Raw genomic sequence first — 26020 nt, forward strand, 5'->3', positions numbered from 1 at the left:
TTTGCTTACATCTGAGGGCGTCCTGTTCCGCAGCTCTAAGTGGATCCTTTTCTTCATGTCCATGGCCGCGGCTGGCGGGAGGCGCTCGCTGTCCCCGGCTCCGCTCCGTGTGGTGACACCGCCGCAGACCCCCCCTCAGCCCGCGCGGTAATGAGGGACTTTGAGGGCTCAACCAGCGCCGCTCGGAATCCCGAGCCCCAGCGCCGCGGCGAACACTAACCTGATAACTGCGGAGGTGGGGGCTCCGGATTGATGGACGGCCGATCCAGCCAATCGCCTCGCCTGGCCGCTTGGCTGCAGCCAATAGGAGGGAGCGAGGCGCGGTGGGAGCCAATAGGGGAGCGGCACAGCCGGCCAGGGGGACAGCCCGGCTGGGAGCGGAGGATCATTCCGTGCTGGTGGCTGATGGGGAAGGAGCGGCGCGGCTCCGCGGTGGGGCTGGGGCGCGCCGTGCTCCCCCCCTCACCGCTCTCCCCCCGCCGCTCTGCCGGATCCTGGGGGAGGCGCCCAGGGGCGGGGAGCGGCGCTTACAGCCGGAGCCGCCCGGGGAAGGGGCGCGCAGCCAGGAGGGAGGGAAAGGTGCGGAGCGGGGCGGCAGAGGGGTGGCTGAGGGGAATGGCGCGCGGGCCGACGGCGGGTGGGGGGGGAATGGGCGGGCAGGCGCGCGGGGCAGGGCGGAGCCGGCGGGGGAGGGGGCGCCCTGTGAGGGTAGGAGGAGGTGCCGCTGTGGGGAGGGGGGGGGGGGCGGTGGGGGCTCGGTGCGGTACGGTGCTGAGCTGAGGCGATGTCCGGTTGAGGAGGCGGTGGCGGTGCTGTGAAGGCCCAGGCCGGGCGGCTTCCTCTGCGTAAAGGCGCTGCCGAGCTGCTAACGGTGCGGTGAACGGAAGGGTCGCGCGAAGCCCGGCTCTGTGCGGCCGAGGGCCCGCGTTGCCAATAAGAAGTGCGTTCTTTCGTATCTTTGGCCAGGCGGGCTGCTGAAACGAGGTGTCGGAAATGTCCTGGCGCGGTTCGATGGCTGTGTTGGGTCCGGCCTGGCCCTGCCGTGCTGGAGGCCGGCAGCACGCAGAGAAGAGCAGCATGAGGCCCTTGGCGGGGCTCCCTGTGTGCTCAGGAGGCGGTGAGAAGGCCGTGAGAGTGGTTTGGTGTTTGTCATCAAAAGGTGAGAGTTGCTGCCAGCCTGTTACCGTAATATTTTCATTTGTAGGGTATTTATCTTACCCGTGTCGTTTGGAGGAGCTGCAGTGGGTGCAGCTCAGTGTGAATTCTGTGGGACTGAGTGAGCTGGCAGAGATGGAGCTGGATCCAGTGTAAGGTAAAAAGCAATAATCTTAATTCCACAGCTCTCCTTATTTGCAGCAGGTGAATGTTATTGTGATAAAGGCTGTAGGGAGATCTTATTGCAGCCTTGCAGTGCTTGAAGGGAGCTCATAAGCAGGAGGGGGTGTAACTGTTTAAACTGCGTGATAGTGATAGGGTAAGGAGAAATGTCTTTAAACTTAAAGAGGGGAGACTTAAGTTAAGTTAAGTGGGAAGCAATTCTTCTTTCAGATGACGGTGAGGTCAGGCTGGTGCATGCTGAGCAGAGAGCTGTGGGTGCCCCATCCCTGCAGTGCCCAAGGCTGTGCTGAATGGGGCCCTGGGCAGCCTGATCTGATGGGGTCACCAGGGGTTGGAAATGGATGATCTTTAAGGTTCCTTCCAACCTGAGCTCAGTTCTATGACATAACTGAGACAGGGGAGGTTTAGGTTGGATATTTGGAGGAAGTTTTTCACCCAGAGGGTGGTAAGGCACTGGAACAGGTTGCCCAAGGAGGCTGTGGATGCCCCATCCCCAGAGGTATTTAAGGCCAGGCTGGATGTGGCTCTGGGCAGCCTGGGCTGCTGGTTGGTGACCCTGCATACAGCAGGGGGTTGAAACTGGGTGAGCACTGTGCTCCTTTGCAACCGAGGCCATTCTGTGATTCTACAGTACAAGTCTCTCCATAGTTTAGCTGTTAGAGACATTGGATTTCTGCTTTCTCTGCAGCATGGATGAGTTGTTTTATTTACTGTTTGATAACATTGGTTTCAGTGTGCTAAAAGTTACTAAGCAGTGTTTTAGGATGTAAACTTGGCAGTTTTCAAACTTCTGGCTTATGGTGAATTTTATTTTACTTCTGTTTTAAATTCTTCTTTACAGGCATGAACAAAGGTGATCCCTAGGTTGAAGTTTCACCAAGGAGGTCTCGGTCTGGAATGTGGTTTAATGGCACAGGTGAAGATCTTGGAAAAGTAGAGCATCTATAAGTGTGTGATAACCATTGAGTCCTGGCCTGAAGCACCGATTGAGCAGCTGGGGAAAGGACTGGTCAGCCCTGGAGCACAGGTGAAGGCAATTCAACTGTGAGACAGGAAGGGGTGGAGCCTGGCTGCACCTCTCTTAGGCCTCATTTAAGGACTGACTGCCACTGGGCCAGGATCTCTGGTTGGGGATCCCTCCCTTACGGAGTCTGTCTTGTGAGCCTAGATCCTCAGAGATGGGTGAGCACCTTTCCATCTGTGCTGCTCTCTTTGCTGTTATGCTCCTGTACTGCTGGTCCACCGTGCTGACCTTTCTGATTGGAACAATAGCTGTCAATTATCACCATGGGAAAAAATAAGTTTCTGAGGATCTAGAGTTTTTTTTTTTTTTTAATTATTCTTTTGCTTTTTCTGGAAAATAAGAATGTGTTCTTTAAAATTATGAACTGCTCCCCTCCAAAACACAGGGAGAAATTTATTCGAAGTTCAAAGCCAAAAGGAAAAGTTTAAATGTTGATTCTTTCTCTCTGCCCCATGCAAGCATGTGCTGCTTGTGTTGCAAGGATTTTAGAAGACTTAAAATAGTTGGGAGAACTAAAAATGCATGGAAATACTCTGGAGATCAGATATTGAAGTGTCCTCTCGAAACAGTGTGTGCATTTTGAGTAACTGTGCAGAGTGCAGCTTTTCTTAAAAGCAAACAATGCCCGGTCACTGGTTTGACTGTTAGATTTAGGGCATGAGAAAAATTAATTAGCTTAGAAATTGATATGATTGTGCCATAAAGACTCAGGTTTGCTGTTTTGGAAATAGAGGAAAAAATCTGTTACGTCTTGATGCGGGAATGGTAAGTCTTAATGGGGGAATTATTGTGCCTTTCAATGAAGGAAACAGTTGCCTCTCTGTGTTGTAGATGTCACTGATTGGAAATGCTGTGTGCTGACAAACCTATGGAATCCTGTCTTGTCAGAGTCCCTATGGAGCTGGGCAGCAGTGCTGGGCTGAGCTCAGCTCACCATGGTGGGAAGTGGTCGTGGGGAGCCGTGGTCAGTGTCCTGCTGGAAGATGAAGATACCCTGTTCTTGTCTGTACCTTCTGGTTTTCTACGTTTGAGTACAGAGAAGTCGATGCTGTGAGTAATCAGTGCAGTTGATGTTTGATTTTTGAATGTGTTTCACATATGTATCCAGTTCCTTCAGTGCTGAAAGTCATCTGTTGTTAATTATGAGACCAACAAATTCTAAGTACAGGTTTGCACGTAGAAGCTGATTGTGTGTCAGGATCTTTGGCCCAAATCTGGAATGCTAAAGGCACTCACTGTGGAAGATGCTAAGGCTTTATTGAGTTACATTTTTACAAGCTTCTTTATGATCATCTTTTAGGTATTTTCTGATCTAACATTGAAAAGCTATTTAGCCTGACTGCAATTAGGTGATTTCATCCCAAATTCTTATTTTGCTGTGCACATCTCTCCCCCTTTTCTCTTTTTAATGTGAAGTGCTACAGCTTTACTTCAGCATAAGTTTTATATGAGAAGCAGCAGGGGGATTTCCCATGTCTGTAAACTTACTGAGTAGTTGAGCGTTTGCTGAAATGAGCTGCTGATTGTTTTCTGTCTTATAATACTCCTTTGTGGACCTGCTGGTATCTGGCTTGTCCCTGCTGCATCTGTACAATGCATTCCTTCATGTTTTGTGTAACATCTTCCTCAGTCATTTCTGTGCATGTAAATACAGAAACTGGAAAGAGAAAATTCTGTTTGTGAATTGTCCCTCTTCCTGCCCTCACTTCTCCATCCTTCCAGTGAAGGTTGGTCACGAGCAGGAAATGAGAACAACATTGATCACTGGTATCCAGGAGTTCTGAGGAAAAAAGGGGCAAAAACAAGCTTTGGAAAACAATCTGTGTGTTTTGACAACGCAGATTTATGCTTTGAGACCCTCAGTATGGGAGTGCTTTAGATAGAAAAAGCAAATGAAGACCTCAAGGTGTTGGTTGCAGGGGCATCAAGGCTGGCTGCCATTGTAAGAGGCTTGGGTGTTGGTTTTGTGCCTTCTGTTGCTCGTTCAGTTAGTTAAATCTCTCCTCATAGTGGTTAGTGAGGTGCAAGCAAAGTGAAGCTAAGACCCAGAAGGGTTTTTGTCTCCTATTATTTGCCTTTTTTAGCTTGCCTAACTCAAGGGAGAATTATATTAAAACAAAGTATCTCTCAGTGCTGACATCTGTGACTGTGTAACTCCTGGCACATGAGTGATTGGTGGTGATTTCTGCACTTATCATTTGCAGGTGCTGCACGTTTGTCACAACGTTCTGTCTTCAAACCCTGTTTCAAGTAGGAGAAAAGAACTAAAAAAAAAAGTAAAGTGATGTACTTAATGGGAAGTAGTTGTTTTAAGGTGCCCAACTGAGAGACTTCTGGGTATGTCTCAAAACTAGTTTTGTTCCCCAATTGCTCAGCGTACAGCATTATCTCCCCTTTATTTGCACAGGATCTGGCATACCAGCAGAGCCTGGAAATTCATCATGTTTAGCAAAATGAGGAAAGAAATCAAAAGTCACCCATTTTTGCTGTTTGCAGCAATAGCCTCATCAACAATTACCCTTCAGCCTGCCTCCTTCCATAACTTTGGCACTGGTTTTTAAAACCACTTTCTGCAGCCGTTTGTCCCCAGTCTCTGGTTGCTACATGTGTTGGTTTTTTTCCTTCTTGGGCAAACCAGCTGTTGTTACTGCCTGCTTATCAGAGAAGGCTTAGCTGAGTTTTGGGGGTGTATTTAGCAGCAGATGAACTGTGTGTTGTCCTTCTTCTTGTGACAGTGCTTAAGAGTATTTAAGTGTATCCTTCAGCATTTGACAGGTGACCAAGCTGTTCTTTGTTTCAATTCTGAAGCATTGAACATTTTGTTAGGAAGATAGGCTGATATTATTACAGATAAGTGCTTTTGTTGGTGGCTTTGATGCTTAGCTTGCTGTGAGAAAGATCCCTGTGCAGGGCTCAATAAATAACTGTGGAGGGCAGCGGTTCCCCTTCCTGTGCACGTGCCACTGATTTTGTAAATAAGCATTCAGCTGTTGTATGGCTGCTGTCTTCCTTTTGAAAGCTGTCCTGTGCTTGACCAACTTCAAAACTCCCGTAACACCTCAGGAATTAGTTGATGTTGTAAACTGAAAGCATTAGACAGACTTTCAGAATTATTTGGAAGGGGAAAATATGTGTATGTGAAGTGAAGGAATAGCCTGGCTCTGAGTCAAATGAGCAGGCTGTGCAGCTTTCCTCAGGCTTGTGAAAAATCAAAATGCAGTGACTTGTTAGACCTGTGTGAGGAGGAATAGAGAATGTATATTTCTAGGCAGGCAAAGAGCTGTGTGTGGATTAACACAGCAGCAGGAAAAGAGCCTCAGATTCTTGCAAAACTGTGACAGAACTCCTTTGCAAAACCTGATGAACTCAGCTGTAGTGTGGTGGGATTAAACAAAATCAGAGGTGAGGAGAAAAGGACAATTCATGGTACAGAGAGTTTAAGAAGTTGAAGTATTCAAAGAAAATACATTTTGTAACTTCAGTAGAAAATGAAGTGAAACAGTTTACACTGAAGTTTATCAAAGAGTCTGCAGGAAGTTCCTGAAGATGACAAGAGATCTGGAGAATTCTCCTGAAAGTAGAAAATCCAGTTTTCTTACCTGAGCTGTGTACTTTGGAATAAACAAAGTTTTTGTTTCATTTTTTTTACAGCAGCCATTTGGGTAACCTAAAGCACGAAGATCATGATGCTGGTATTTACGAGGCCTGCACACCAGGACTGTGAGTGCAATTGGAGCCAAAGGAGCCTTGCTGTTCTGCTGGGGCTTTATGAAAACTTCAGGAGCATTTGAAAAGTTCTACTCTATCCAGTGGGAGGAAAAAAGGAAATGTAGTTTTTATGCTTCACAGAATCGTTAGGTTTTAATTTAGCACAAGTATCCCAGACCAACACAGAGTATTTCTTTCTTAGAGTCAAAATAAGAAGCATCTATGGTAGAAAGAGAGTACTGTGCAAAACTTGCTCCAGTGGGTATGAGAGCTTTTCAGTCTGACAGTTTAAGTAGCGAAGATGAAAGTGAGGACAGTTCTTGGGCAGGGGACTCGAAGAGGAATGTGATTCATGGGGCACAGGGGCTGGTGTAATTAGCAGTGCAGCTGCTGCAGTGCCCTGTGCCAGTGCTAAAAAAGCCTGTCGTGGCCCGTGCTCTGCTGCTCGAGTGGCAGTGATAACGATGGCCGCAGCAGTGCCAGCTCCAGGCTGCTGTATGGGAGTGGAGAGGTTTCTGCTAGGTTTCAAACTGGCATAGAACCATCATAGGGTTTCCTGAGGTGTTCAGGCTGAGGAAAAACTCTGGAATTGGAAGTGGCAGAGTTTTGTTTTGTGTTCTCTGTAAAAAAAAAAATAGTAAAAGAGTAGTGATACAGAGGGATTGAATTAATCTGGTGATGAGTAAAACCTGTCAAATTCAGGCAAGGAAAAACCAAAGACTTGAACACCTTCAGTTTTAACATTTTCAGCATGTGAGGTTTTATTTCTGTAATAAATGCATATGTTTCAGTGAGTGTCCTATTAAATGAGGTTTAAAACTTCTTGCTGTGATAGAACTTTCTGTCATTCTGCAATATCTGAAGCATCTGACCTGTGGTTTGGTGTTTGTTTCCATTTATGCTGAGTGACACATTTCAGACTTGACCCAGAGTGGAATTTGGAGCGTGGAGCTCTTGAAGCGTTGGGACAAGGAGAATGGGAAGGAATGTTCTGCTGGAGCCTGGCTTCTTTCTCTTAATGGCTGGACCAAGTGAGGACGAGCTTTCACTGGAGAGTGAGGGGGATTTTGAAATACTAACCACAAAATGTTACATTCTGTCACTAATGTGCACCATCAGAACTCACTTCTCTAGCACTCGACAAATGCAATTTGCATTTGAAATTGAAGTGGATTCCCCAAAGTCTTACATCAGTCTCACATCAAAGACAGCAGAATTTCCTAGAATTCAGGGACTCTGATACTTACTGTCAGAGCAATCTGCTTAACTGCATTGCCCCAACATCTGCGTTAGCATCTCCTAACATGTCACCTGTGCATTTTGTCCTATTTGAGAGAACACTTAGCTTCCTTCCTAGCTGTTCCAAGTGTAATACAACCATAAATACATACACACGCAGTGTTTCTAATTTCTTTGCCTTCCTTATCCTCTTCAAAGGGTTTCTTGCTCTTTTTCAGCCTTTTACTTGTCTTTGATTTCGTTTCTGTCAATTCCATCTCCTTAGTCCTCCTGCCTCCCTCAAGTTTGTTTGGCATTCTTTAGCAACAGTGTTTATGGCTCGATTCAAGAAAGAGATTAAAGAGGGAATCACAAGTTCCTGCATCCTGAGGTCTCGAAGGTTGTTAGCTAATTTACAAAAACATGCTGTAATCATTCCTCATTGTCCCTGCTGACTGATGGTACGAGTTCCACAGGCTTAAATCCAGGCACAAAGATGAGTCCTAAAATAACACTGCAGGGTTTCTCCTTGTGCAGTAAGAGACTCTGTGCTCGACCCAAGCACCTGCTGACTGCAACCTGAGTGACAGTAAGTAGTGTAGTTCCGTGGCTTGTGTGTCCAGCACGTATAGATGTGTACCCTGGGGCTCAGCACTAATAAAGTCACCTTTTGTGAAAGCTGTATTGCATATTGTCTTTGTCATAGGTGGCTATCAATTTATGGAACGACAGTCACATGGTGCTCTTGGAAATGCCATTAAATACTAAGAATCTCAGTTTGCTTGAAGATTGTGGAGGTTGTTTCGGTTCTAATAACAAAAATCTCAAGCCTGAGAATGGTTCAGTCCTTTTCCCATGGCATCTTTGAGCCTTTTTCCAATATGATAAGCAGGGTGAGAACTGATTGTTTTAAAAATTAAAATCTCCATTTAAAGCCTATGAAGTAAAAATAGTTCTAGTTTTAAAATGAAAAATACTATTTCAGATGTTACAAAAGGTTTGTTCACCTCAGAGCTGACTCTTCTCTCTCCTCAACAGTCAGATATTCACAGCCTCCAGAGGTTAGCAAATAGACTGGTTCAATTGGAAGGGGCCTACAAAGGTAACCGTGTCCATTTGCGTTACACCTTAGGGCTGACCAAAAGCTAGAGCAGGTTTTGAGTGTCTTTTAGTGTGTTTGAGTTTTGTTTGGTTGGGTTTTTTGGCTGATGTGTAGAGTAGTGTGACGTGTGCCCACTGCTTTTTTTGCTTAGTTAAATAATTCAGCAGTTAAACTCCAGGGTAAATCACAGGTGGGGATGGGATATGAAACTCTTGTTTTACCCAGCTCCCTGAGTAACACAGGATTTGCAGTTTTTAGTGGTTCAAAATGTTGAGGGAGATGTGACCAATGGATTGATAACTGAGTAACACCCGTGAGATGGACAAAGTAGGAGGAAGAACTGAGTCTGTTTTAACAATGAGTAAATTGAGGTAAGTGATCTGCACAGCACGTGGGAAACCTGGATATATATTATATATATATACCCAAATGTGAGCAGACCACAAACTTCCTATCCATCTGAAAGTGCCTGGTGCTGCTTGGAGGTGCAGGCTGGGCTCTGCATATTCCGTGTGCCTTCTGCCATTTTCTTGCCCAGTTACAGAAGTAGATGCAGCTGCTCTTAGGACATTTGGGAAGAAAATGAAAATTCAACAGATTGAAGACTTATGCTAGAATATGTGGGTGTTGCCTTTGTTCAAAGGGAGAGTGAAAGGGAAGGAAGTAAACTCTTCAGCCCAGACCTTATCAAAACAGAGTTAATTTTGAAGTAGAAGGGTGTTTTTAGAAACCTACAGGGCAGGATTCTTATACTGTATATTGATCTGCACCAGGAATGCCTTTAAGGGGGAAGTATTGTACTGGAATAAGTAGAATAAATTGGTGTAGTGGAGAAGGCTGAACAGGTACCAGGTGTGGTGGCCTGGCTTGCATTGTTGATGGAATCGTTGCCATTGACCTCATGAGCATTTTGATTTTGGCTTGTGAGCTGCTTGCAGTTCCATTCCTGCAGTGAGGATAAAGAGCAATCAACAGATTTGCACAGAAGCTGCTGATAGACATCAGCCATGAGATCTAGCCTGGCATTTAAATAAAGCTTAATTAAACATATGTTTTTCTGGAAATATTTGAGAATTTCTGGTGGTCACGCTGGCATTTTTCCTATGGTGCACGTGGAGTCTGCAATCAGCAAAAGCAGTTTTATGGGGAGTATGCACTGTGTGTCCTCTAAAGCTGTAATTCAACTGTGTTTCGAGTGCTGAAGCAGAGTAGCTACAGGGGTGAGGCAGGACTTGGGCAAGTAATGTGCACTTTTACTGCAGTCAGTGCTGGGGTGAGGATCCCTACCTCCTTCCAAAGGTACCCTAACCCAGGGAGCACTGAAATGGAGGCCTTCACAGGAAGATAAACCTCAGTATGCTTCTCCAGTGAAATATATTACACGTTTGTTAGCTTTTGGGTAACAGCCAAATCATTCGTTGTCCCTCCCCACACACGCTTCCATTTATAAATGAAGTCTTCAGTCTTTTGAATGTCATACAAAACTGTTCGAAACCAGACTTGAGCAATTGAGATTCAATTAGTTCAATCAGAGCGATTCAATTGACACAGCTGAGTTCTGCGATCCGAACAAAAGATTCTGCTGTAATTGTGTAGGAATATATAAATGCTGATACGATTGTCTTGTCCTCAGCCCTCCAGAAGGATGCACTGCATTTTAAAACTTACTGCCATGCACCCCATTTCCTACTGGATGCTTCTGTGGTGCCTCAGCCCCTTATCGAATTGGAGGTGGACACAATCCAGTGGAATACAGGAAAGTGTGCTTCCTGTGGGCAAACCTGCTGAATGTTGGGCATTAACATGCAATGCATTGCTAACTTGGTGAGCTGAGTTGGTCATCCAGTCTGTCTTGAGACAGATGATCTTGTATTACCCATTTGCAGATGATGTTTCTGATGAATCATTTGAGGCTGTGATTCACAGCTTGACTGTAGTGATGTTCAAGTCAAAAAATGCACTTTATCTCAGAGCAGCAAGGGCTATGCTGTCTGCTTTTCTTGAATCCACACCTGTCAGTCTGCAGTGTGCAACTGAGTGCAAAGCCAAGAAAAAAACAAGAAGTTTACTCACCAGTATGAGAGCCAAGAAGCAGCAGTTTCCTTGGTCATCTTGCTTCTGCCACAAGCAGCCATGTCCTTAGACCTGTTTTCCAATGGTTCTATGACTGGTTTGTCACCAGGTTTTTTTCTGCACCTTCCTACTTCTTTCTTGACCATGTCAGGTTTGTCTCTTAAGGTTTTCTGTAGGTGATGGAAGACCAGAATCGTTCATCTCACGTCCCTCACTTTTGCATGAGCATGAAACCAATGGTCTTACCAGCAGTTCTGGTGTCCCCTAGCTCTGTTTTTTGTCAGAAGTTAAAATCTCATGTTGTCTGTGTAAATGAAGCATCAGCTCATGCATCACGTAATTAAAGCAGAGATTCTCATCTTCCTCTGCCAGTCCTCCTTCATCACTGTCTCAGGCGCAGCAGATGAAACAGCCTTATTTGCTTATCACGCAAATTCAAATCAGGCATCGTCTGAAATAAGACTCTCTAATCCTTCCTAGGGTTGTCTAGACTTCCATATTTCTATGTGAGATTTTAGAGATGAATTCCTTGGCCATCTGCACATGTAAAACTTCTGCAATGTTTCACTGTCTAATTAATCACTCCTTCCAACGTTGTTTTCCCTAACACGACATATTTACTCCACGCAGGGTGGTGTTGTGCAGGGTAGTGGTTTGATAGAGCAGCCCTTTCTTGTCCCACATTGCAGCGTGCCAGCCTCTGTTCTCTGCTTGTTGCATTTAAGATCATTATTTTCATATGAGGAAGAATATCACACAAGCAGCCTCTTCTCCTAAGCAACCTTGACTTTCCTGTAAGGATCGCAGACGTCCTTGGTTATCTCCTTCCATGCAGCTGGGACTGCTCAGTGCTGCCTTGCTGCTTCCTTGGATATTCCTACCTGTCTATTCTGCTGTTATCTCTTGTGTTACATTCTCGTGCCTCTTGTGGAATTTCTCTCACATGTTTATTCTGCTCCAGGACCTGGCGTGAGTCAGAGGTTGGACTTGATAGACGTGACAGTAAAACAAATAATGATGGAACATGAAAAAATCAGACCTTGACTGGCAAGTATGGAGAGTGAGCTGGTGTGTAATTCCATTCAGGGCAGGGTCAGCACAGTGTTCTTCTGTGTTCCGAGCAGATGTTTGTGTGGGCTGCTCTTGGAGGTCCCTGATAATGGAATTTCTGCTCCCCAACCATTTGTTCCGTTACCTTGCTGTCCTCGCTCGTCACATTGTCTGGCCTGAATCTTCCCTTTCTTTTCAAATGGGCGACGAATGGGAAAAAGGCGTTTCCATTTCCTTTTGGAGCTGTTAATATTTAGTTGAAAGTACTGACAGATTTTGTGGTCTCTGTCAGGGCAGCCACCTCTGTTTCTCCATTCTCTCCCTGCACGTTGATTTCTGAACAGGCACTTGCTCTGACTGGCTTTCTGGCTGTAAGCTGTGTGAAGCAGGCTTAGGGCACAGCATTCAAAGCTGGGTGCTCTACTCCAATGAGATCTAGCTTATGCATGTCTTTGTTCCCCACATAGTGCAGTGCTGCTGTCAAGCTGAAAAAATCACCACTTTTGACTCATGCACACCTGTAATTTCTCTTTTTTTCCTGCAGTGTTCTTTCAGCGGTGGAAGTGGCAGCAGTGATAAGTTGGAGGTAATTCTCAATGAGGATCTGAGTCTGGCTGGTCAATGTGTCAGTGCCAAACTATCTGATTGGCATGAGGAAACTGCGTGGCTTTGGGCTGGGAACACAACTGGAAAAGATGCTGAGGCTGTCCAGAAGTCCATGGTGGGATGTAAGGTGTCTGATCTTTTTCATGGTGTTCTGGATTTATCCTTGCAGCAGCGTTCTCTGTTATTTCAAAAGCCATTCCTTCTCTGACACTTGTCCCTTAGGTAGCGTAGGTAGGAGGAGGAATTTTTATCCTTTTTCAACCTCCACTTTTGGGAACCTGAGCAAAAGTGAAGCACCTGTGTACGTGATAGCATCCATTACCAAGGTAACGCTAGTTGTTCTTCTCTGGACTTGTTCCTTGCTAGCAGGAATAATTAGATACTCATTTTTCTTAACTATCTCATCCTGGGTCTCATTCACAATGTGAGGGATCCCAGTTTAATTGCTGAATCTTGAATTTTAGAGACAACATAAACAAATGCAACTGTATCAGATGCTTTGAAGAGTCTGCAGGCTGAAATGTGTCCTTCCCATCCACACAACTCAGTGCTGAGGCAGCTGAGGAGCATGCTCTGCCAATACCAGGCCAAGCAAAACCTCACCAGGATTCTCAGACTGATAAAACCAATACTGGAGGAAATGGAGAAAAATCTGAATAGAATTTCTTATTATTAACTGCTATCTGTACTGAGTGCAGTATTACTGTTCTAGGCCTTCGAAAATGACATGTTATTTTCCTTTCCTTTTAAATATGACAAAAGCAAGCCTCAGACTAAGTAGCAGATATTAAATATTGAATATTCCAAAAGGATTTTTCATCTGTTAAACATAAAGACTTCTCTCCAAAAAGAAGCAGGCTGGTTAGGCCATATATGTTTGTTTTTCTCCATGCAGGATGCGTTTTCCCACTTCAGCTTAGGCTGGATAAACAGTTGAGTAAATGGAAGCACTTTCTCTTAACAGAAATGCTATTACTAAAAACAGTCAGTGATTTAATCAATTGAGTTTCACAGTATTCACAGTTCACCCTCTTGTGTGCTAGAGTTCAGCACTGTACAAACAGGATCAGAAATTCTTTGCTTACCTAGCAGCAAACTGGCTGCTTAGTCAGACACACTGCTGAGCGTTCAGTGCTGGAATAAAGTTTTGATAATGGAGCTTTCTCCTACAGCACCATTTGTTGTGGGGTCGGATTTTTCAGGTAGCAGCTGTGCAAAGCGCCTCAGCTGCTGTGTCCTCTGAACAAAGTGCAAACACTGATCTTTGCATGGAATGGGTGGTGGGAGATGAGCTGGGGAAATACTCAGAGGCTTCCAACGTTATTGCTGCTCATGGGCTGCATTTCTCTTTTTGAAGATTCCCAGAGCTTGCAGTCTATGGTGTATATTTAAAAGCCTCATGAGGACGGGAATAAAACACATTTTTCTTTCTTTTCTCCGTGCTTCATGAATTGCTCCTTTCTTGAAAGCCACAAATGATGGAACCTTGTTTGTTTTCTTACATCCACTTCTGCTGTTTTCACAGTCGTCTTAAAAACGTTCTGTTTCTGTCATTGTTCCTTAAATATTTGCTTTCCAATCTCGGATGGCCTTATGAATGGAAACCCATAGGAAATGAATGTTTGTGTTTATTAACGCTTCAACTTCTGCTGGTTAAGAGCTCTGGAAAATAGAGCAGTATGGGCAAAACAGTAAGAGTTGCATTTTGAAATGCTGTTTGTGCAAGTGCTGTGGTTGCTGTCTGTTTCCTCCAAGGCAGCTTTAGGAGTCAAGTAGGTGTTCAAAACTGACAGTTAACTTGAGTGAAAATAGATGCAAAAAGTGTCTGTTGGCAGCTGTGGGATGTCTTAACTAGAAAGTATAGCAAGTGTGGATGAGAATGCGTGTTTGTAAAGAAAGGTGGGTGTGCACCTGGACAGAATCAGGTTCTGGAATACAAAAAGGTTGAATTAGCATGTGCAGGTATGTGGAATTGCATTCCAATGTGTGTCCTCACTCACAGTGACCAAGCAAACCGAGCTGCTGTGTATGCTGGGCTTGTTTTACTGTGCCTGAACCTAAACCACTCAGAAGTTCAGGATAAATGAGTGTACAGAGGAGAAGAAAAATGACTTGAGTGTTTGTATTCTATTTGCATTCAGTAGTGTGTCTATGAGCCTTAAAAAAGCCAACAAAACGAAGTTTCAGACAATGCATTTCTGCATACAGGTTAGTGAAGGTAAGGTCTGGTGTACAGGGAAAGTCAGTGCAAGGAAAGTACTTGTTATTGTGATAGAAATCAATCACTTTTTATTCTGTGAGGTTGGAAAAGAAAAAAAAAAAGGATTCTAGTATGATATTCACTACCTTGGGTGAATGCTAGAGGGGGATTTTTGTTCCTCTGCAATGAAGGCAGTGGCTCAGCAACTAATAGTTCTCACAAACACCAACAAAACCTTTTCCCCTTGATCTCATCTTAGAATCTCCAGCCTTCCTCTTCCTTCTGTCAATACTTGTGTCTTTCTCTTCTTCTCTGACTGCAAAGGAAGCATGGGTGCAACTTACAGCTAGGAGTAGGAAATGAATTTAAGCAAAGCGAGGTGCTGCTTGGATAATACACACATTTCTGCAAAGGGCTTCTATCACAAACCCATCTTAGAATCGTGGAGTATCATGTTTGATTAAATGAACTCCAACAAAGGGAAGAGAAAAGGCAATGAAGGAGGTGCAGAAGGATTTGAGTTAACTAGGGCATCCTACTGAGAACCTCAAACAGCGATGAAAGGCCTGCACTACTGAACAGGCAAAGTAAAATAATCTGAGTATAACTGCAGTCTATGGAATTGTGGTGCTCCAGAGGGGCTGTGAGTGGGGTCCTGCCATCCTCTTGCATTGCTGCTTGCTCTCCCTGATCTGTTGTTTGCTCAAATCAAACCCGAGGTCAGGAAAACACGTGCTGCTGTTGTGAGGTAAATGCTGGGCAAGCGGTCAAATGACGGAGGCAGATCCAACCACCTGCTGGCTATTGAGGCCCCCTGGTCTTTTTATTTCATTGCTGGGATTGCAGGCAGTGCCTTGTGATAGCGGAGCAGAAGCTGGACATTTGGCTGGTGATACAGATGGGAAGAACCAGTTTGGGTTAAGCCAGCACTGCCTTGTGTTGCAGAGCATTTCTTCTTCTGATGCAGTAATAATCGTACCTGCTGCTTAGCTTGTTCACTAATAGGGATGAGTACCTGTCTTATCCTTTTAAGGTAGAACAGCAAACACTAGATGTGTATTTGGTCAGCATTAAGTGTCACGTTGTCTTTTATCCGTATTTCTTCTTGTTTCGAGGTAAGTAGATGTGACTTGGCTGTTAATGTGGCTGTAACTGAGCCCTAAAATGGAGCTGTTGCCTAACATGCATAGTCAGACAGTCCAAAACCAACACAGTACTCTTGTCTTTGTGTAGATGACTGTATGGGGACGTCACTGATGTTAAAGGGCTTTTAACTTGTTGCCCAACAAGCACGTGTTGTGGCAGCGCTTTGTTAGCATACCCACTGCTGCTTCCAGGATCTTATCTTCTGTTTCTGGCTCTGGAATTCTGCATCTCTGGATTTCTAGAAACCAGATTTGTTGGTCTTCCATGAATTTAGTAAATATGTATCGCCAAACAGACTTCATTTTGTGTTATCCCTGATTTTAACAACTTGGAGTAATTGAGAATAAGGTAAAATCCTTAGCAGGTACCAGCGTGGGCCAGGAGGTGTTTGAGTGCTGTGAAGTTCGGATGGAAGGACTGTTTTTCAGTTCAGACAGATTTTCAGTCTGTCTCATTTATATAAAATCATGTTTAAAAGATGTATTCCTAGGATTTTTGCTCTGAAATTTCTCTTTAGCAGCGCACCATGATTTCTGTGTGCATTTCCTCAGTGCAAGAAACTAACTTTCTGCTTTGTAATGCCACTATTGGAAACTGCAGAGGTAGTGATAGGATAGATAGATAGAGGTAGTGATAGCATTATAATCTTTTACTTGATAGAAAAGTTTTGTTTGCGGCCAAAAGTTTCTTCCAGGTTACCAGATGTGTTTGTGGATGACTTTCAAGATCCAAATAACACAATCATGCAGAACATCATGAAGACATTCCACAAGGCAATGAAGATTCGGGGAGGAGGAACTTTGCCATTCCTCTGGTGCTGATCTTTGCCACGAATAGGTGCAACAGGTCTGAGAATTGAGGAGCGCCTGGTGTAGCACTCAGCTGCAAGCAGGAGGAAGGAACAAAGTGATGGAGCAGTGAGTGCTGCTGCATGCTGAGGCTTCTCCAGCTGTGTCTTGTGGCCCCTTGTCCCCTGAAGGCGTGGTGTGTGACCTAAAGAGGCACTGATCTGCTCTTGGGCTCCTCAGCAGCCTGTGACATCCTCTTAAGGCCATTCTGTCAATGAATATGCCAATGATAAAGTGTTCGGGGTTTTTTTGTACCCTGCATTTCACTGAGGAGGTGTGTTGTCACTCGTTACCTTGCTGGGCAGGTTTAATGGGGTGGAGGTTCTGGGAGAACTGGTGGGACTGGAAGTAAGTCATACTCCTTCAGTATTAAAATTGAGCTAGGCTTCTGAATTAAAAGTGGTTATTTGCCTGATTTCCCTTTAGATGCTCTAATATACCCAGGGAACCAAGGCTAATTGTCTGTTGCATGGCTTTTGGTTGGCTCAGATGCAGACCTCAGAGTGGGAGGAGAGCAAGGAAAGACCTATGGGTGGGAAATCAGGGACGTAGCACACTTTGGAATCTTTTAATCCCTTCCTCCTAAAGTAAATGAATGAATTTGTAATATTTTCTTTGAGCAGAATTCCTTGTGTCTGTTCTGTGGGCTGTTGTGTCGTCCAAAGACTTCTAAACCTTCTGCAGACCTAGCACACTGCTTAGGAAAACGTGCACAGCTGTGCATGCACTTAGGCATAGCAGTTGTGCTTTTATGAACTGTCTTTGTACAAATGTAATGACACCAATACAGGCAAGTTTAATGAACGAACTGGGTTTGTTTTCAGATAACCTCAGTTGTGTCAGCACAAAAGCTGTGCACAGACAAACCTTTGCTTTTGCTACTTACACGGCAGTACAGTGGTGAGATGTGCTCTGCAAGGTGTATCGTGCTGCTTTCCTTAATCAAGAGGAAACTGAGGAGATGGTGCGAGGCACTTCAGGAAAAAGTGGCAGTAGAGAGGTCTTGAGGTGCTTTGCTTATTCTTTTTTGGATTGGGAGAATAGAGGGCTCTGGATATCAAGGAAGAAGCGTGCTTGGCAGCCACTCAGAGATTGTTTCAAGGGTACCGTAGTGGCATTGCCAGCATCAGGCATCAAAGCTGGCCTTCTGCATCCAGTTTCCAATCAGCCCCATGCAGTACAGCTGTAAGCATTCGTTGTGCTGCTACCACCTGGCTGTGGCTGGGTCTGATTCAACTCTGCTACTGGTCCTAAAAGGAATAATTAGCTGTGCTTTAATTTAACTGAACAGGAAAGGTTCAGGTAGGCCAAAGCCTGTGCCACCAACTCTCAACAAAGACAACTTTTATTTTGAGAGGAATGCATTTTAAAAGCCCTGTCTTTCCTGTGCCAACTTCCCTCCAGCTGCTTTGCTGGTAGCAGGATCCTAATTAGAACTCTCCTGGCACAGAATTCCTGTTCTAATGCACGTGTGTTGCCATTGATTTTCACAAGGCTGCTCAGGTGAGGTTAAACAGCCACAGAGTGATACTGAGCTCACAGCTGCAAGCCTGCAATAGGTTAAAAGCACCCGGTCAGACTGTGGATAGTGAATCCTGGTTGTAATGAAACGGCTGGTAACTTCTGGGGAAAGCAGGGGTGGCATTTCCCCTGTGATTTTCAGTGGCAGCATTTCCTAAGGGGTGCGGATTCACTTTCCCATTTAAAACTATTTGGAATCCTTCCACCAACGATCAGTGGTGTCACACTGGGCCGTACTGCTGTGCCATGACACACAGCGCCCAAATATCTGGGGCTGCCCCAAGGAACCCCAAATGCTGATGCAGGCAGCCCAGCATGGCAAATCCTACAGCTGTGCTGCTGCTGACCTTGGCCCGCTGCCTGCTGCGCCTCCAGCCCCAAAGCTTCTTGGATCTCCTTGGCTTGCCTGGATCTCCAACAATCTCTTGGCAGGTGAAAATGGCTTACTTTGAAGGAGAGGCAGATTCCCCTTTGGTCTGCAGTTCACTGCACCAGCACCCGCCTTGCAGCGCGTGTTTGCTCCCAGCCTGGTGCCTCTGCTGTGCTCTGAATGTTCCTCCTTTAATGAAGTTCTTTAATTACTGTTTTTCTTTGTGGAATGCCTCATGGTCTCTTGGTCTTTTGATACCATCAGACTGAAAGGGAGAAGAAAATCCTTTAAACAATTTTCTAACTCCCCCTAGAGGATTTCCTTCTGGGCCCAGCACTGGCCACGCAATGGGAGCAGCAGAGCAGTGGCTCACTGTGTCTGCACAGCTGGGTTTCAGCACAGACTGCATTTTTCCAGCACCCACAGAGTGCTTTTCTTTTCCTGTCAGTTCCTGCTAATGTCTCCCTGACTTTATTCCCACTGTTCTTTAAATATAAATGCTCACAGGCCGTTTTTCCTCAGGCAACACAGGCCTGGCATTCTCTGCCAAAGGATCCCACTGCAGCTGTTGCAGCCTGGAGAATGGCTGTTCTCACATCTATGGATTCCTCCAGACCAAATTTTGGGATGCCCCTCATCTCTCCCATCACACCATTGAGTCTCACTGCCCGCTGCAGGTGTCTGCTCATTTCTGTGATACCATCTTTTCCCCCTGTCCCATCTAAGGGTGCCCATAGGTTGCTTGCATTTCTGCACAGTCCTGCCTATTGCTGCCCACTGTGTCGTGCTCCACCTGCTGAGAAATGCCATTCGAGTGGAACAGGGGATGTGGCTTCTTTACAAAGGGCGCAGGAAGGATCAGAGCTTTGTGATACACCATCTGAATGTGGGCCTTCCCAGAAAGGTGCCAACTTTGTGCCTGTGGAAAGGAAAATCCTCCACGGTGCTCTGCATGAACACCTTCTGGTGAGTGTTCAAACAGTAAGGGGCTCACTCTGTTCCAGATGTGCTGTCTGTTTAACCACTCAGTCCCCATCACTTGATGACATCAGGGAAATGCTGTTGCAGCAGCAGGAAAAAGCCGTCCCGGCTCTCTGCTCTTCCCCTTCTTGGCTCCAAATCCCTTTGTTCTCTTCCTTAGCACGCAGCCATGGGTCAGGAGCTGGGTTATTGCTGCACTGAGCCAAGCTTGGTTTGACAGGGGTGTTGCAGCCACCCCTCATTGCCTAAAGGAGCTGTTAATCAGAGGATGGTCAGTACCACGGGGGGAGGCGATCCTCCCCTCTGCTCTGCCCTGCTGAAGCCACGTATACAATCCGCTGCCCAATTCTGGGCTCCCCACTTCAAAACAGCCCAGGTTATCCAGAAAAGAGCCCAGAGGAGGGACGCAAAGATACACAGAGCGTCTCCTGACGTGGGAAGGCTGAAGGCCCTGGGTCTGTTCAGCCTGGGAGCGATCTGATCCAATATCCGACGGGGCTCCGCAACAACCCTGTGCCCCTCTGAGCCCCCAGGGCGAAGCACGCGGCGCCGCACCCAGCCGCGGCCTCCCGACGCCATGCCCTGCAGCTGCTGTGCGCATGCGCACAACGGGCAGCACCGCCCCGCAGCGCCGCCATGGCGTTGGGGCTGCGGGTGGTGCGGATCGCGCTGCTGCTGCTGCTGCCGCTGCCGCCCGGCGGTGAGGGGCAGCCGGCCGTGCTGAGCAAGGGCCGTTTTGTAGGGGGTGTTCCCCAGCCCAGCGCTGTTAGTCTGGGGTAACGTTTGCTGTCGGTTTTGTTTGCAGCTCCGTTACTGGTTTGTGGTTCCTCCTGCTGGGGAGGCGGTTCTCATAAGGGCAGGTGGCGACAGGGTGGGGGAAAATGGCTTCAAACTGGAAGAGAGTAGGTTTAGAGCAGATATCGGGAGGAAAATCTTTACTGTGAGGGCAGTGAGGCACGAGCACAGGTTGGCCAGAGGTTGTGGATGCCTTCTCCCTGTGCACATTCAAGGCCAGGAGGGATGGGGCTGTGAACAACCTGGTCTGGTGGGAGGGGTCCCCACCTGTAGCAGGGGTTGGAACTGGGTGGTTGTTAAAGTGCCTTTCAACCAAAACCGTTCAGCACCAAACCGTTGGTGCTGGAACAGCTGCCCAGAGAGGCTGTGGATGCCCTGTCCATCCCTGCAGGTGTTTGGGGCCAGGTTGGATGGGGCTCTGGGCAGCCTGGGCTGCTATGAAATGGGGAGGTTGGGGGCCCTGCATGTGGCAGGGGATTGGAGATTTGTGATCCTTGGGGTCCCTTCCAACCCTGGCCATTCTGTGGTTCTGTGATCTGCCATCGTTCGTATCTCAGAAAACACAGAATTAGGAGATAGTGTGAAGGGGTTTAGGTTGAGCAGTTGCTGTATGATAGGAGTTGCCTTTGATGTTTTTCTCTTTGTGCATCTTTAATTATTCACCTGTTCAGGAAAGCATACCACCTCGTATGGCAGCATTAACATATCTTCTGTAAATAGGAAGAGAACAATAATTCTAGCACGAGTGCATTTGTACTGAAGTTTGCTACTGGTGATGTAGGCTGGGGGGTGAGCAAAGCAAACATGCACCATTTACACACTGTAAAAGCCATTTAATTCTCTTACAGCATCAGGGACAACCCTGTCCAGGCCAGGAGAAGCAGCAAAGGATGAAACCCTGGGGCACCTGCTGGCTGTTCTGCACCACACTGCACGAGGAGCTCAGCACGCAGCAGGAGCTGCCACCCCCAGCAATAGCACCGCTGCTCCTTGGCTGCAAGCATGCAGGAGGAAGGCTGGGGAGCAAAAAGAGCTGGTGAGGGGCACGGTGAGAAGGAAACCTGCTGTGCCAGCAGTGCCATCCCCTCTGCCCCAGCCAGATGTTTCTGTTGCTTTGTGTGGGTTTGAGTCTGCACAGCTGGCAGCAGCCATGGCAGAGCTGGCATCAGCATTGCAGACTGGGGGTGCAAAAAGGGAGAATGGCATCCTTGATCAGTTGAAGAATGGATTCGGTGACGTCTTTAAGGAGTGTTCTTGAAGAAGCCATGCTAAAAATCACACTGAAGCTTCGAAACTCCAAACCTGCTGCGAAATGATGATGAAGGTTGCTCAGTGGGCTTCTCCAGACTGCAGGGGTGCCTATGGGCGTGCAGGATGACAAGGCAGTCACATGTGGAGTATCAGCAGTTACACACAACGTTCTGTGCAAATGTGACGAGAATAAATTGGCTCCAGCAATTCTTCTTTCTCTTCTTCTTTACTTTTAGGCGGACATATTTTCATTTCTGATCACTGGAAAGCAAGTTTGTACTGGTGCTATTTTTATTTCCTGCTGCTGGTTGCCAGATTTGTGGCGCTGTATATTATGTCTGTTTTCTTTCTGCTGGTTTCAGTAAAATTCCTAGAAAGCTTCTGTCAGCTATTGCTCTTCCTTGAAGCTCAGCCCTCTGCACGGGTTCAGGGCTGGAGATGGGAGCTCACTTTCCTTTTGGCATAAGGGCACTTTTAAACTCAATCTGTTCAGCTGTGTGGTTTTGAGTTCAGTATCCAGGACATCCTCCTCCATCCTTTTTGGTCATTAGAATGGATTCATGCCGTGATTCTGTTTAAAGTTTGTTGTATTTGGTTAAAATATTTCCTTAAACCTTTTTTTCCTTCTGCCCAGTGGAAGTTAGCAGTCCGTGTTCCTGCTGTGGGTCGCCAAGGCTGCGGAGCAGGGAAGCCAGGAGCAGTGAATGCATTTTGAATACAGAACCAATGGTCTGCGGTGCCTGGGCCAACGGTTGGATCACTGCCTTCAGAGAACCAAATGTGCCCTTTTATTTTTTCAGAGTGTTTCAGTGGGGATCCATAAAGGCAGCGTCAGATCAGTTCTAAACCAAGGAGGTCATTGTGGGAACGTCGCAGCCAGATGCTCCTTCATGGTTCTGTTGAAATCCATTTTTGTTTTGATTTGACGTGAAAAGCTTCAGCAGGACTGAATGAACATCAGCCTTTAAAAGGGTACGGAGGGGCTGCAGCTCCTCGGGGAGAGCGCTGGGGCTGAGCAGCACTGCTGGGATTGAGAGCTGCATCCAGCGTCTGATCGAAGGTGAGCAGTGTGGGTTTGGGCCTCTGTGTTTTGTAGCTGTGCAGGTGAGGTGTGTCGATAACAAAGCGGCTCAGCACAGGTGGCAGATTGCAATGTTGGCAGCGCTGGGTGCCATCCCCTGTGCTCTGAGGCTCAACAGGATGGCAGGAGCTCCCGAGGGCCCCAGTGCTCTCAGCCATCCCACTGCTCGCCCTGCAGGCTCCCGGCACCATGAGCACAGCTGAGGATGCAGCGTGGCTGAGCTGGGTGACGGAGCGGTTCCAGAGCATCGCAGGGCAGGGTGAGGAAATCGGCCTGGAGGAGTTCAAGGCGGCCCTTCAGGTGAAGGAGGTGGGCGCTGGACCCTGCATTGATCTCCACTTATCAGTGAGGCTGAGCACTGCTGGCAGCGGGAGCTCACTTTGCAGTACGAGCTCTGGGCTGTGCAGAGCATCCCAGAGCTGCCCCAGCACATCCATCCTCTGCAGTCCTTCTTTGCTGAGCGTTTCTTCGCGCTGTTTGACGTGGATGGCAGTGGTACCATCAGCCTGGGGGAGCTGCACAGCGCCCTGAGACTGCTGCTGCACGGCACTGCTGCCGACAAGCTGCGCTTCCTCTTCCAAGTCTACGACGTCGATGGTGAGAGGGTGGCTCAGTGCACCCAGCCCTGAATAGTGCTCTTCTGTCCCGTCGGGATGGGAGTAGCACCCATCTGTAAGGCAGCAGATGCACCGACCTTGTTAGCTTTGCTTGCGGAGAGACAGCCATGCATTGTGTTCCCTGCTGCCCTTGGTGGAGGGGAGAAGCCCCGTGGCAGCATCGGAATGGGAATGAATTTTAGATCAGAATTCTCTCCAACTCCCCCAAACCAACGTGCTGGTGAAGGATGGCATCGCTGCGGGTGGGCGCAGCTGTCCCTTCAGGCAGGAGGGGATGGCACTGCAGTGGAGGGGCTTGAGGCCGGGCTGTGAGGCGCTGCTGCTCTCCCTGCAGGCAGCGGCTCCATCGACGCGGCCGAGCTGCTCCTGGTGCTGCAGGCCTGCCTGCGTGAGAGCGAGATCTCACTGCCACCACAGCGCCTGCACGACATGGCCGGGGTGCTGCTCGAGGCGGCCGACAAGGATGGCAATGGCTCCATCACCTTCCAGGAGCTGCAGCAGCAGCTGGAGGCCTTCCCGGGGCTGATGGAGAGCCTGACCATCAGGTAGGGATGTGGTTCCGTGGGACGCTCTTCCCTCTGTGAGAGCCTCTTCCCTCCTGCTGTGCTGTGGGGCTTTTGCTCTGTGGAGGCTCTCAGGCCTGCAGCAGGAGCAGCTCAGGGCTGCTTTCCAGCAGAGCGGGGTGCCCTGCGGCGCTGCTGAGGGCATCTCAATCCTGTCCCTTTGCTCAGGAGCGTGCTGGGGTGGCTGCAGCACTTGGGCTTGGGGTGGGGACTGGGATGTGGTGTGAGGGTGGGTGAGCTGGGGTGCAGGGGTGGGTTCTGGGATGGGTAGTGGGGTCATAGGATGGGTTGTGTTGGAAGGGACCTTGATCACCTAGTTCCAACCCCCTGCTGAGGGCAGGGATGCGGGTGAACTGCTGGGGCAACAGGATGGTGGGCAAAGGATTTGCACGCAGGGATGCATGCAGGGTCAGTGCCCAGATAGGAGCAGGGTTGGATGCAGGACACTATGAGGTGCCTTGGCAGTGCTGCCAGCTGGCTGAAGCCCCCAGCACCGACACGGCAAAGCCGGCGGCCGCGCTGCCTGACTTCGTGGTACTGGCACAACCGCCGTGCCCAGCTCGCCTTCCTCGGGGGCTACGTCAGCCTCAACCTGCTGCTCTTCATCCTGGCTGCCCTGCAGCACGTCAGCCGCAGCGGGTGGGTGGCGGTGGCCAGGGGCTGCGGGCAGTGCCTCAACTTCAACTGCGCCTTCATCGCCGTGAGTGCGGAACACCGGGTCTCTGGGAGGGGGATCGAGGCGGCGGGGTGACGCCGCTGGGCGTCCTTAAGGTCCCCGAACCGCCCCCGCCCCGCAGGTGCCGATGCTGCGGCGCTGCCTGACCCGGCTGCGTGCCACCGCCGCGGGCAGAGCGCTGCCCCTGGAGCGCTGCGTGAGCCTCCATCAGCTGCTGGGGAGCGCCGTGCTGGCGCTGGCCGTGCTGCACACCGGAGCGCACGTGGCCAACTTCGGTAAGCGGGGAGGATGCGGGGCCGGGGAGGGGCTGGGGTTGGGGTTGGGGTTGCGGTTGGAGATGCTCGCTTCGTGCGCTGCCTGCTATCCCCCTCTAGCGGCTCTCCCAGGCGGGCAGCGCCGCACCGGGGCCTGCAGACCTTTCCCACTCCCTCCCTGCTTCCCCCGCGCCAGGAGCTCCGGTGCCCGCGGTTCCTATGGTCCTCGCGTGGTATTTTTGCACAAGGACACATGTTTCGTTTTCAATATATCTGAGCGAACCCAGACTGTGCTTTCATACACAGCTACTCAGACCCCTCACCGCTGTTCTGCTTGCAGGCAGGCTGGCACAGGCTGGGCACGGTGCCCTCTCCGAGTTCCTGCTGATGGCACATCCCGGTGGTGGGGGGCTCGGTGGCACAGCCCCACAGACCGGGCTGGCCCTGCAGGTGCTGCTGTTTGCCATGCTCACCTTCTCCAGCCCCTGCATCCGCCGTGGTGGGCACTTCGAGGTACATCAATGCACACAAACACCCCAAAGGTGCCCCATCCTGTGGCACTGAGCCCTGCACAGCCCGCCCCTGCTGACCCGCATCCCCTGCCTACAGCTTTTCTACTGGAGCCACCTCTCCTACATCATCATCTGGGCTCTGCTCTTCTTCCATGCTCCCAACTTCTGGAAGTGGTTTTTGGTTCCCGGGGGCCTCTTTGTGCTGGAGAAGGCAGTGGGCACAGCTGTGTCTCGTGCCATGGGGCTGCGCATCGTGGAGGTCCACCTGCTGCCTTCCCAGGTGCGTGGCCCAAACTGTGGTGTGCACAAAGGGCCCTGTGGGTTGGGGTCGGGCTCCTCCAGCCCCGCATGAGAGACTCAGGGCTCTGCATCTCCTCCCCTGCATCACAGCACTGCTCCTTTCTTTGGCTTCAGTAAGGTTGGGTGAAGTCTTCAGATTCAACTGTGCAGAGACGTGTTTTGGGGTCACTTGGCAGCATTCAGGAAATCCGCAATGTTTTGGTGAAGGATTGCAGCGAGAGGTGAAAACACCATTTCTTTGGTAAATCACCACCTGGATGCTTTCTGCTCCTCCCAACCCAGGTCACCCACCTGGTGATCCAGCGGCCACACTCCTTCCGCTACGAGCCCGGGGACTACGTCTACCTGAACATCCCAGCCATTGCTGCCTATGAATGGCACCCATTCAGCATCAGCAGTGCTCCTGAGCAGCAAGGTGTGCTGGGCAGCCCAAACTGAGGCTTCTCTTTGGCATCGCCAGGATGTCCTGCATCCCATGAGCATCCCATGAGCATCCCACCGCCATCCCTCCTGTGCTCTGGTGCAGGGGTGCCGGTGCTCAGGGCATGCTGTGCTCCAGCCCTTGTGCCACTGTGATGTCCCCATCCCACAGACACCATCTGGCTGCACATCCGCTCTCTGGGGCAGTGGACCACACGGCTCTATGAGTTTTTCAGGCAGCCAGAGCTCCTGCAGCTCCACGGGAGCCTGGAAAGGAAGAGGTGGTGGCAGCGGGTGCAGGTGGGTAAGGTTAAACCCTGCCATGTGCCATCTGCATGGTGGGGTGAGGGCAGTGCCTGTGGGTCA

At 48.7% G+C, this 26020-nt stretch overlaps 2 protein-coding genes and 1 long non-coding RNA gene across 11 annotated transcripts in view; 2 read left to right on the forward strand and 1 right to left on the reverse strand.

Moving 5' to 3' along the window:
* ANP32A (acidic nuclear phosphoprotein 32 family member A) overlaps positions 1–211 on the reverse strand; it is a 19305-nt gene extending 19094 nt beyond the window's left edge. For 2 of the 3 annotated variants that reach the window (XM_042833181.1, XM_042833180.1), the window contains exon 1: positions 10–211. In XM_042833181.1, the coding sequence (XP_042689115.1) occupies positions 10–63 (54 nt within the window). In that variant the 5' untranslated portion in view covers positions 64–211. The remainder of the gene's footprint in view (positions 1–9) is intronic. The other variant, XM_042833179.1, reaches the window with a different exon arrangement.
* LOC122168120 overlaps positions 1–6892 on the forward strand; it is a 7720-nt gene extending 828 nt beyond the window's left edge. Inside the window, exons 1-5 of one of the 7 annotated variants that reach the window (XR_006171188.1) lie at positions 31–235; positions 967–1312; positions 2180–2365; positions 3251–3412; positions 6014–6892. This is a non-coding gene — a long non-coding RNA (uncharacterized LOC122168120). Of the gene's footprint in view, positions 1–30; positions 236–478; positions 580–787; positions 1313–2179; positions 2366–3193; positions 3413–6013 lie in introns of those variants that run through there. The other 6 variants (XR_006171187.1, XR_006171190.1, XR_006171189.1 and 3 more) reach the window with 6 other exon arrangements.
* A 1451-nt stretch (positions 6893–8343) lies between these two features.
* Positions 8344–25954, forward strand: LOC122168116 (NADPH oxidase 5-like; the record flags this gene model as incomplete). Its single annotated transcript, XM_042833176.1, has 11 exons — positions 8344–8390; positions 20829–22291; positions 22490–22621; positions 22759–22909; positions 23264–23474; positions 23958–24192; positions 24290–24443; positions 24763–24935; positions 25032–25214; positions 25517–25649; positions 25827–25954. Coding segments are annotated over exons 3-11 (1488 nt in total), but the record flags the coding sequence as incomplete, so codon positions are not given.
* Positions 25955–26020: the final 66 nt, after the last annotated feature.

Source organism: Centrocercus urophasianus, unplaced genomic scaffold (genome assembly GCF_019232065.1).
Source record: "Centrocercus urophasianus isolate 14NV4802_14NV808 unplaced genomic scaffold, USGS_Curo_1.0 seq_409, whole genome shotgun sequence".
Classification (NCBI taxonomy): Eukaryota; Metazoa; Chordata; class Aves; order Galliformes; family Phasianidae; genus Centrocercus; species Centrocercus urophasianus.